Source organism: Hermetia illucens, chromosome 3 (assembly GCF_905115235.1).
Source record: "Hermetia illucens chromosome 3, iHerIll2.2.curated.20191125, whole genome shotgun sequence".
Classification (NCBI taxonomy): Eukaryota; Metazoa; Arthropoda; class Insecta; order Diptera; family Stratiomyidae; genus Hermetia; species Hermetia illucens.
This window is the reverse complement of record NC_051851.1, coordinates 128840140-128852987: the sequence shown is the minus strand read 5'-3', so window position 1 is coordinate 128852987 and position 12848 is coordinate 128840140. Positions and strand designations below refer to the sequence as shown.

The window sequence follows — 12848 nt, the reverse complement described above, 5'->3', positions numbered from 1 at the left end:
TACCCCCTCGCATATACGAACGAAGATTGTCATTTTCATGAAATGTGAAATATCTAGATATGAAAATAAACAGACAAATAACGCTTAAGAACGCATGTATGGCTTTCTACCCCTGTAAGGAGACCTTTGTGACGACATAGAATTTCCACCCGAGCATAGTTCTTTGGATATATCAAGCCGCGATCCATTTCATCCTGACGTATGGTAGGTGATGACGATGAGTAGTTCCAAAAATTAAAACCAGCCTGACAAATGTCTGTAATGTTCCCTAATATTAAATACGCTGTATCTTGCGTTGCCATCTCACCCTGTAGCGGTCACAGCAATATCCTATACAAAGTTCCCTGGGCATTTTCCATGGACTACACACACGCAAACCGAGCTTGAGAAGGAATTTGACGGAGGGCTTCCCAAACAGGGCAGAGTAGTAGACCGGTGATATATTGCGGAGTTACGGAAAATTATTTTTTTGCAGATGGATCAAAGATACGGATATGCAAATCGAAGCCTAGTAGGACCGTCTTTCAGTTCTATGACTGGGGAATGATCCGAGCTAAAACATACTATGGCCATTCATATCGGAAAACCGCAATCGAGCTGTTGTCCTCAGTAACAACATCCTGAAAGGTAGTGAGCGAGTGGGTGGGAGCAATTCAGAAACGTGTCGAACAGTCTGAGCTGAATTCCTGGTCATAGGAAGATGGAGAGGAATGTGCAGGCTTAGGGACTGCCCAGTCAGTGAAGATCTAATCGTCTTAGAACAAATTTGGTGGGTGGAAGAGCTGCTATCCTCTTTATGCATTGTGGGCTTACTTTAAAGCTTTGGCCCGACTAGATTCCGCTTCCGCTTCCCCCGCTAATTGAAACTTCGAAGGAAACTACACTTTGACAATGTCAGTAAAAGCAGGAGACGAATGACATGAATAAAGCGATAAAAGAAGCAGAATTGAAATCATACAGAATGTAAGACCTTTAATGCCTAAAAATTCAGGAGGTCTAAAGAAACTAAATAGGAAAAATTACACCACACAAGCTGGAAATCAAGAAGGGGAAACTCATTCTGAGACAAACGTGAATGCTGAAAGGTTATGAAAGATGAGTCTAGCACAAGAAGCTCCACCCAACCTAACAAGTCAGCAGTGAGTTGTTTGGGTGGTGATGTCTCAAAGATCAGGAAACCCCATAAAGCTGAACTATTCCTATAGTTAAGAATTCACAGAAGGAAACTACGGTTAATCATCAGAACTTATAAGTGTGTCCTTGGGGAGGAATCCAGTATGAAGCAACTAATTCACGAGATCGCAGTAGAGGATATCGATATTGTTGTAGCGAACACAAGAGGAATCAGACCTCAGAGCAGAGCATAGGAGCAATAATAATCTTACGAACTGGCAGGCAGCAAAGTTCAAATTTGATAAATAGACCTCAGAATTTAATAAAAACCGTCTTCTACATATGGCCATGTGTAAGTATAGAATAAATAATCGAAGACATGCTGACGCTACCGACGAAAAGGCCACTTATGAAAGACTTGTAAGGAAGATATGCTGTATAAGAATCTGGTATCAGGATCGATATCGCTTCATAGACGAGACTTGCAAACACAAAGCAAAAGAGGTTTATATAAATAAACCTCAACTACTATTTGGCCGGTGGTCAAAGGGTAGTATAGGTCCCGGGGCGAAACGTGGATTGGTACCCACGATGGAGCATAAAACCTGGGAAATGCCTGCTGAACCAACACCAACAGCTCTACTACCAAACCCTATCTCCACCTCCACGTGGTGACCGCTGGGAGCTCTTTCTTGACGAAAAGCTGCAGACGGAGAAGGGTGAAGGCGAGTCTCCCGCGCCTAAAAACGGGACAAATTGTACCAACTGGTCCTCCAGGTTGGGGGTTGGGTAGGGCTGACAACCCTACACGGAAAACAACCTGTTACGAAGCCACAACAGGAGCCTTGGATAGGACGGATGTTAAAACGACGGACCCGGCAACGACAAAGGAACAACGATTTGCGCATTTTCTCATGGAACGTGCGCTCCCTGTACAGAGATGAAGCTGACAAGCAGCTAGCCGATACCCTGTCCCAATATAGGGCTGATGTAATAGCGTTGCAAGAGATGCGATGGACAGGGACCGGTTTCCTGGAGAAGAGCCACTACACCATATATTATAGCGGCCATCCAGTAAACCATGTGCTCGGAGTAGGTTTCTTAGTCAGCCAAAAAATGAAACCTGCTGTTATCGGCTTTGAAAGTATAAGCGAACGGCTATGCACTCTGCGCTTGCGAGGCAAGTTTAGAAATATAAGCCTCATAAACGTTCACGCCCCTACAGAGGAGACTGCAGAGTCGGAGAAGGATACCTTCTACGAGGCAGTAGAAAGAACCCTCGAAGCCTGTCCCAGATATGATATCAAAATCATACTTGGGGATTTTAACAGCCAAGTAGGGAAGGAGCCCGTATTCAGGCGATACGTTGGCTCCCATAGCTTACACGAAAAAACAAATGATAACGGACTGCGGACTATTCAATTAGCAGGGTCACACGAAATGGTTGTTGGAAGTACCTGGTTTGCGCGGAAAGCGGTCCACAAACATACGTGGGCCTCTCCAGACGGGACCACTTTCAACCAAATTGACCACGTGTTGATCGAACGCCGCCACCTCTCAGCCTTGATGAATGTCAGAACATATAGGGGGGCCAATATAGACTATCTCGTTGGCATGGTGCTCCGAGCTCGAATAACAATACCACCTAGAATCCCCTCTGACAATCAGGTGAGAGTGAACACTGAAGCCATCCACAACACAACCCTCCGAGACACCTATAAGAGGGAAATGGATGCCGCAATAACCGCAGTCAATAGAGGACCTGGAGATGAAGCATCAACTAATGATCTTCACAACCACCTGAAGAACGTTATCATGGATACGGCGACAAATATACTTGGCCCCAGCCGCAAAAGGAGTCGGAACGGCTGGTTTGACGATGAATGTAAGCTAGCAACGGAATGGAAGAATGCCGCATACCGAGTAATGTTGCATTCTCAAAGAACGCGGGCACGCGCAGAGACCTATCACGAACTCCGTCGAGCAGAGAAGCGACTTCACAGACGGAAAAAGGAAGCCTGGGAGAACCAACAAGTCTGTGAACTAGAAAAGTACAGGGAGCAACCGCACCAGGCGCGGAAGTTTTACCAACAAGTCATCAGGATGAAGCCTTATACACCTCGATGCTCATCCTGCCGAGACAAAGAGGGAAATCTGATTTCCGACAGAATGGGCATATTAGAGCGATGGGCTGAGTACTTTGATGAGCTACTGAACAACCAGAACATCGGCGAGTTGGAGGTCCCGCCAACTGAAGACGACGGACAAATACTGCCACCACCAAGTTTAGGAGAAACAGTCCGTGCAATTCATCGGCTAAAAAATCATAAGTCGCCAGGAGCCGATGGAATTACAGCCAAATTGGTTAGATTTGGAGGCGACCAGTTACACCAAGTGGTTCATCAATTTGTGCTCAAGGTATGGGACAGCGAATCAATGCCTGACGATTGGCAGCGAGGCATAATCTGTCTCATACATAAAAAGGGGGATATCACACAGTGCAGCAATTATAGAGGTATCACGTTGCTGAGTACCATCTATAAGATATTCTCCACTATCTTGCTAGGCCGGATAGCCCCATACGCCCAGAACATCATTGGCCCATACCAAAGAGGCTTCACTCCAGGCAAATCAGCAACAGATCAGATTTTCTCTCTGCGGCAGGCGATGAAAAACTGTTGGAATATGGACAACAGTTGCACCATCTGTTCATCGACTTTAAAGCCGCCTATGATAGCATAGCCAGGGTTAAACTGTACACGGCCATGAGGGAATTCGGTATCCCGACGAAATGAATAAGACTGACTAGGCTGACCCTGACCAATGTGCGAGGCCAGATAAAAGCAGTAGGATCACTCTCAAGACCATTCGACATCAACAACGGTCTACGACAAGGGGATGCGCTATCATGCGTCCTTTTTAACCTGGCCCTCGAGAAGGTGATCCGTGATGCTGAGGTGAATGCAAGAGGTACGATCCTCTTCAAGTCCACCCAACTACTGGCCTATGCTGACGATATCGACATCATGGGAAGAACCACCCGAGACGTACAAACTGCCTTCATCCAGATCGAGCAGGCGGCGCGAGATCTTGGGCTGCACATCAATGAAGGCAAGACAAAATACATGGTGGCAACGTCAGCACCGAAGACGAATCAACCAACAACATCAAACCGCACTGGTCAAACACAAGCACGAACAAGAATAAGGATAGGGGAATACAACTTTGAGACCGTTGATAATTTCTCCTATCTAGGGTCGAAAATCACAACCGATAACAACTACGATGATGAAATCCGCGCACGGTTGTTGTCAGCCAACAGAGCCTACTTCAGCTTACAAAGACTGTTCCGCTCGAAACGTCTCACCATAGGGTCAAAGCTCTTACTGTACAAGACTATGATCTTGCCAGTCCTCATGTATTCCTCGGAAACTTGGGTTCTTAGCAAGAAAAATTGCGAACTCTTGGCTGATGTCGAAAATCGATCTATCTTTTTATAGTAGAATGCTGCCGAAGCTTTAATGATCAAAAATTCCAAACGCTAACTGTCCACTCTAATGGATTCTATACCTCCGCTACGCTTCTGCTTTTTTAGCTGATGGTGGATCCATTTTACCATTACAACTACCGTATCCCATGCTGGATTTGATTGCGCTATGGACGTCACCAGATCTTCCACCATTCAACGGGTGTTTATCTTTATTTCCAGGTTGCCTTGAGCTTGGGAATCTTATCCAGGTGAACAAAATCTGTCCTGCATCTTCGGCATCACCTTCGCATAAGCTGCAGTCCGTCAAGCACTGCACGTGCGTAGAGCGCTTAGCCAATATGCAGCTTGAAGCTGCGTTTTTCTACGGTTTGTATCGCTGATATGCACACTGGTGCCAGGTATAAAAGAACAGAACTGATGACTCGTGAGAAAAGTATTTCAACGATGGTCGGCAGCAAACACTACTCCAACGTCATCTGCAAATTCGTCGACAACCCCTTGTTTAGCTACTGGGAGTTGCAAAACGCCATCGTACATTAAATTCCATAGTAGACGACCCAGAACAGATCCCTGCGAAACTCCTGTCGTTATATCGTAGGTCGACCCTTCGTCCCAATCGTAAAGTAGCTTCCGCTGTCGGAAACAGGTGAAGATTATACTTAATATATAGTTTGGTGTTTGCGCCGTGATGATCACTTCGTTGGTAGAGATTCATCTGCAGGATTAGACGCGTTCTTGATGTCGATAGTCACGACCACGCAATATTTCCCTTCATCGAAGGCTTTCCTGGCTAGTTCAAAAACTATAATGGTAGCATCAACCACCGACCGCGCCTTTCGGAAGCCAAACTGCTTCTTTAATAAATACCTCCATTTTCAACTATTAGATATAACCAGTCATAGATTATTCGCTCGAGGACCTTGACTATTGTATTCAGAAGACAGACAGGTCTGTAAGATGTAGGTTTATCTATCGGCTTCCTTAATAATAATCGTGGACGCGACAACCCAATTGGATCAGAGCCTTGAAGTGTGTTAGAGCCCTTTATTCAAGACCGTAACGGTACACTACAGTATCCCATAGGAGGCAATGTCGTCAGTATTTCGCTCAACTGATATTACTACCTTGATTTGACCCAGGTACTTATTCACCCCTGAGTCGACTGGTATCCTGCGTTAGATCACGCTACAAATCTTACTGCCATCAGTGAGATTTGAACCGCTTCATTGGCTGCAGCATCAATGGAAAGACCCTACTTTTAGGCAGTCTCTGTTTGATGCCATTTTCAAAGCCATATTGGGTACTCAATCAATACTGGGAGCTGCGATATCCCGCATCCTTTTTACTGTGTCCGGATGCTGGGGAAACAATGTTGAAATTACCTCCCACAGTAATCTGGTGCACATAGTGGGAGGGGACATTTTACTTTTTATTGCCGATGTAACCGACTTGTGTCCGAATAGCTGAGTGATTAGAGCACAAGGCTGTCGTCCGGAAGGTCGCGGTTCAAATCCCGGACGTCGGATACCAGTCGTCTCAGCTGTGTTTGAGTACCTGGGTCCAATCAGGGTAATAATCTCGGGCGAGTGCAATGCTGACCGCATTGCCTCCTACAGCCTATGCTGTAGGGTATCGTTACGGTCTTGAATGAAGTGCTGTAACACACTTCAAGGCTCTGATCCAATATGGATTGTTGTGCCAACGATTATTATTATATAACCGAGTTCTATGCGCCACTCTACGGGTCAGAGTTTGCCTCATGGAAGAGTCACTTGAAACAATACTTTTTAATTTTCGTAATGGTTCACTGCAACTTTTCGCATGCATGTTTATACTCGAAGTATTTTTGTTCATACTCTGGCATATACTCTGGGTACAGAATTTCGTTATTTCGGCGTTCCATCAGTAGTTAGGGTTGCGCTTCCGAGATTGTGCTCGTCTTCGCATGAAAGCATCACATGCTTAATATAACTGCTGGAACAGTACCTCCAGAAATATATCCTCATCAAGTGCTTTTGATGACCAACCTGTTTCTCGTTTCTTCAGGTAAACATTTATTGCTCTAGATCCCTTATCAATGGTAGTCCATACCGCCTGGTAGTTACTATGCATATACTCTTCTCTGACATGCCAGTGTACATGTTTGATCGGCGAGTCACTTCCGAAGATAAGATCCACTCTCACCCACCATATCCACCCCCTTTTCCCCTTCTTTCCTTCTCGCGTGACCGCCGCAAAAGATTACTTCATGAAGAAGATTGCTCTTTAGGCGACCAAGCCTTTCGGTCTTCGCGCGCTTCTTATGCGCTCCGTTTCTCCAACTTCGGCTTGTGTGCTTCTGGTTGCGGAATTTACACCGTTGTTGCCACTTTTCCAGCGAGTCTCGCCTTGCCGCCTTTCGTTACTCTGTATCTCCTGAAGGCGCTGCAAATCCTTAACACCAATAAGCTGTACGCCATGCTTACCCTCCTCCGATTGCTCTCACTTGCTAGTGCTTTCTCACAGATCGAATTATATTGAATTAAAGTCCGCCGTAAGTTCAAACCTAAACCAGGCCGAAGTGATTTTTTTTTGTGGAGAATATGAAATTCGCACTCATGTCGTGTTTGCGATTACATATAAATAAAGCGATTACCACTTGTCGCTACTTTCGGTCACGCTGCTCCCAGGGTGGAGGTGAGACAGAGTCTGATGAGTTGCCCTGGACGAAACCGTCAGTCAACTATCTTTAGGTTGTTTTGCGGCGACAACCACAGCTAGATGTTTTGCGAAACCAATTACGATGACCTGCTGACAATGACCCGGTTGTACATCATGTTCCACAGAAGGGGACGAAACAGTAAGCCCAGAGGTACCCCAGCTGTGATGGTGTACTGCTTAAGTCCACCATCCGTATCGCACTGAAGTGCCCTTTCCGAGAGGTAGCTTTCGAGGAGCTTAGTTGAATAAATATAGACACTCGTTTTACCCACGAGCTTCTTATCTACTCCCAGTTAGCTGAATTGGACGCAGTTTTGACGTCCAAAGTCATCACAGCACAACATTTATTAGAGGCCAGTCTGTGTAGTTACTTATGACCTATCCCTTCTATATTGGAACTATTACTACAATACATCATGTTCCAATCCTATCCAATTCTTCCCAAAATACAAAATACTCGTACCAAAAGAAGTGACTATTCTTTCCTTGCAAAGCATATCATATCCTCTATGGTTTAACGGCTTCGAAACCATGACTGAAATTGACCGACATTTACTGAGGCAGACGGGAGCCAATAAAGGGATCCTTATATTCTTACAGGGATATTCCATAGACTGAAGCACGCTCATGAAAATACAAAAAAAAAATGCAATCACTTCTTTTGAGTATCGTACTAATTAAGTGTTAAGGAATGAACATGCTGTAAGACGAGCATTGACAACATAAATTCCGTAGCTTCGAATATTGGTAGAATGCCACCATGCCCTTTTGTAAAATCTTAAATTTTCTGTGACCTTTGAAATGTCTCCCCAGGTTTTTGTGCTGTAATTGAGAGACTATGTAGGCTTATCATTTTCATGGAAGCATATTTCATGGTAATGAAACCGGAGACATGTCTTCTCAACGAAACTGAGAACTGGTAGCTAGGATATGTGGTTATTAAATATCCCACGTGGAATTGGAATAAAAGATATTTACACATCTGCACACATACAAAATATATCAACCCACGCGAAATGCCAAGCAGATCAAAGTGATATTTCGCAGTAATTAAGTGGCACAGCAAAGATGTTGCACAATAAAAACGTTATCCAGGCCAATAGGATCAACTAATGATTTTATTATAAGAACAAGTCAGATTCAACTAAATTGGGTTAATAAATAACAACCTTGACACGTAAATACATTAAGTAATAAAATACATGGAGCCCATTGAAGAAATTTGTAAGCCGTTCTCATTGAATCAATTTTATGAACATCCTCGTAATGTCATTCAACACGTATGCATGTGTGTGTCAGGACATAAAATACGTTATAAATTAACAACAAAAGGCAGCACGTACTCGGATATATACATACGTACATACGTGGAAAGTAAATCGGCAAAAAAACCTCAATTTATTTTGAGGCTTACCAATGGCAGTCGTAATCAGAATATTCCTCTGGAGACATATTGAAAGGCGAGAGAGTTAATAGAATTTTCAAATCCTGGAAGACACAATTTATTCCAGAAAATGTAAGCTTCTGGTGTGACTTTATTCCGGAGTGGGTAATGTTCTTTGAATTGAAATTTCGAATGTCCTATACATATGTACATATTCCGTTCATTTTTTTGTGCGCAAATGGTTTAAATTGACTCCTGGGTAATTATTTTGTAGCATATAATATAAATGTACTGCATGCCTTTCCAGTTTCAAAAAAATATCTTTTATACTATATCTTACCAATAATAATATAATAGTTTCTCATTATTGCAGGCGTGTCCATATTTCTGAGAAGACGCTTAGTTTCTTAAACGGTGAATTCGAAGTAGAGCCTGCATATGGAGAGAAACGAGAGGAAGCTTTGAGGATAGCGGGCCTAAAGACATATTTTATAAAGAAAGTATTAAAACCGGTAAGTATAGTTTGCGTATGTTTAATTTAAAGCCAAATTAGTAGTTCGTTTCCTATATTACAAATTTCTATATTTTGTTTATTCGAAACATATGTATGTAGAAGTTCGCACATATCGCACATATGACTGAAATATTCCTACATCTACCATATATTAAGTGAGAATATCCACAATTTGCAAAGAAGCGACAACTTTGACCTACTATAATTTTGTTAGTAATAGTGTGATTTCCACCAAACTTGGTAGGATCATGCTTTATGTTATACATGTTATGCCTACATTGTTGGAAAATTTAGTGGTATTTCGGAGCCTAGGCTTCTTATAGTGACAGCCTCTTGATTTTTCGATTGGGCAGTTTCTGAGAATGGGTCCGTTAAAGAAATAATTAATTTCGATCCCCGCGCCACCCACCTTTCAAACAATTGTCAAAACTAACATCGGCTCCGGAAATTATCAGCCAAGACCTTTCATTTGGTGCCCCACATGGCTATATTCCGTGAAATAAAAAAATTACATCCTCATTTTGCATGTATGGGGATCTCCTTTAAATTTGACGTAGAATGATGTGTTTTGCACAAAACCTTAAAAATGGTCCAACAATTATTTTTCAAACACGAATGCAGCCAATTCGACTTCTTAATGAATATTTTATCAAAAAAATACCGGCAAGTCTATTCCTCCTTTTGTCTAGTCGGCTAAGTTTCAGTAGCAACTGATGGCAACTTCATACCAACTGCCCTAACATATTGTTGTTTTTTCTGCTGATAACAGCGCTCGATTGTCGGAACAGAATTGTACACCATTTCTGTCGCCAATGTTCTTCTGCTCCATATATCCTTATGAAAAATAGTCGTCATTTTTCAGAGAGGTCGGGCTAGTTTCATAATCGTGTTTTCCGAGAACATCCCTGAGCCCACTCCCAAATCACAACAGACTATAGTGACATTGTCAATGGTTAGATGGCCATCCTGAATAGCTGAAGTCGATTAAGAGGGAAGAGCTATTCACAAACTAAAAATTTGACGAAACTTAATTCAGTTACTCACGTGTCATTATACAAAATTTCACGTGTCCTTATACCGATGCCTGCGTCTATACCAGAAGGTAAAAAAAACGCACATCGCACGAAGTCAACGGAAGATAACACGTAAGCTAAATACAGAAATGAACGACCAAAAAAAGGGCGCACGGAACCATAAAACTTGGGACCCGACCATCCTCAATTGATGTTTCTCCTGTCTCAGATCTTCAACTCTTTGCAGCCACTTGAATTTTCGATAAGATAAATTCCTTTCAGTCTGGCTAAGTGTTTGTTAGCGGAATACTCAATTTTCCTGCTATTGTCATGATCTCTAAGACTTTATGGAAATCAACGTTCTTTTTCCCATAATGTCGATATCGTCAGCGTAGGCTAGAAGTTAGGTGGACTTGAAGAGGATGGTGCCTCTCGCAATTACGTCTGCACCGCGAATCACTTTCTCGAGGGCCAGATTGAAGAGGACACATGACAAGACATCCCCTTGTCTTAGAAACTTGTGATGTTGAATGGTCTCGAGAATGATCCTGCTGCTTTTATCTGGCCTCGCAGATTGGTCAGGATGCCTAGTCACTCGCATAAATTTCATCGGGGAACCGAATTCTCTCAGTTTTGCCCTGACTATGGTGTCATAGACGGCTTTAAAGTCGATGAAAAAATGATGCAACTAATGTCCATATTCCAGCAGTTCATCCATCGCTTGCCGCACGGAGAAAATCTGATCTGTTGCTGATTTGCCTTGAGTGAAGCTTTCTGCTATGGGCCAATGATGTTGTCGGCGTATGGGGCTATCCGGCCTAGCGAATAATTTTTTTTATTGCTGCTGCACTGCGTAATGTGTATGAGACAGATAATGCCTCGTTGCCCGTCGTCAGGCATTGATTCGTTGATGAACCGCTTGGTGTAGTTGGTCGCCTCCATATTTAACCAATTCGGCTGTAATTCCATCAGCTCCTAGCGACTGCTGGTTTTTCAGCCGGTGGTGTCTGCGTTCTTTGAGAATGCAACATTACTCGGCATGCAGCATTTTTCCGTTCCGTTGCTAGCTTACATTTATCGTCAAATCAGGTGGCTGTGAAGATCATTTGTTGATTTTTCATCTCCAGGACCCCCTTATAGGTGTTATAGGGGCCTGCGTTATGTATGACTTCAATATTCACTCTCACCTGATTGTCAAAGAGGATTCTAGGTGGTGTTGTAATTTGGGCTTGGGGCACTATGCTAAAGAGATTTTTCCGAGTTTTCCGAGCCTATATTGGCCCCCTATATGTTCTGACATTCATCAAGGCTGAGAGGTAGTGGCGTTCAATCAACACGTGGTCAATTTGGTTGAAAGTGATCCCATCTGGAGAAGCCCACGTATGTTTGTGGACCTCTTTCCGTGCTAACCATGTACTTCGAACAACCATTTCGTGCGATACTGCTAACTGAATAACCCGTAGTCCGTTATCATCGGCATCTCTATGTAAGCTATGGGAGCCGACGTATCGCCCTGAATACGGGGTCCGTCCCTACTTTACTGTTGAAATCTCCAAGTATGATTTTGATATCATACTTGAGACAGGCTTCGCGGGTCCGCTTAACTGCCTCGTAGAAGGTATCCTTCTCCGACTCTGCCGTATGCTCTGTAGGGGCGTGAACGTATATGAGGCTTATATTTCGATTTAATTTCCCTCGCAAACACATAGTGCATAGCTTTTCGCTTATATTGTCAAAGCCGATAACAGCAGGTTTCATTTCTTGGCTACTCACACTGGCACATGGTTTACTGGATGGCCGCTATAATATATGATGTAATGGCTCTTCTCTAGGAAACCAGTCCCTATTCAGCGTATTTCCTGCAACGCTGTTACATCAGCCCTATATTGGGACAGGGTATCGGTGACCTTGCTTGGCAGCTCCATCTCTGATCTGCGGTAATTACGGGAGAGTGGTTTGACGATAGCTCGTAAATTGTTTACGCCATTGTACATTGGCGTGGTATTCCTCTTGAGACCCTAAAGTCGATTAAGTCTGGAACTTTTTTGATATCAGTCAGTCAGTAAATAGGCTAATCTACTGATATGTTTGCTGCCTAAAATTACATCATACAATAAGAGAGCTTAACATTGAGGTTTGCGTTGATATCTCCAGTAGAGATGAATTTGTTCCCTGTCTTAAAGAACTGAGTAAACTGCTGGCCAGTTATTTTATATCACGGGGGACAATAAACCGATGAGATGGCAAGTTCTGCTAACCACACCTGCAGGTCGAGCGAGGTTGCTTGAATGAAACTATATTCGTTTAAAAATGGGGACTAACGGTTTCGTCCAGGGCAGAGGCAACTCATCAGACGCTGCCTCACCTCTGCCCTGGGAGCAACGTGACCGTGAGTGGCAACCGGTGGAAAACGCTCCTTTATATATTCGCAAAAACACGACAAGGGTGCGAATTATAGGCTCAAACTATTGTCCGTTTCACTTGGATATAAATCGCCCCAAACGAGGGATCTGTGGACCGAAAAAATGTGAAAGTAAGTTGCACCCCATTTTGTCCGGTCCAACATCAAGTGGATGTGGACTTAGGATCCCTCACTATCCTAAACAATATATTTGTTTGTTTCTAGTAGATAGT

At 43.4% G+C, this 12848-nt stretch overlaps 1 protein-coding gene across 1 annotated transcript in view; it reads left to right on the top strand.

Moving 5' to 3' along the window:
* The window catches only part of LOC119652956 (adenylate cyclase type 3), a 327645-nt gene that overhangs the window by 227423 nt on the left and 87374 nt on the right, over nt 1–12848 (top strand). Inside the window, exon 10 of the mRNA XM_038057352.1 lies at nt 9061–9199. Within this exon, the coding sequence (XP_037913280.1) occupies nt 9061–9199 (139 nt within the window). The remainder of the gene's footprint in view (nt 1–9060; nt 9200–12848) is intronic.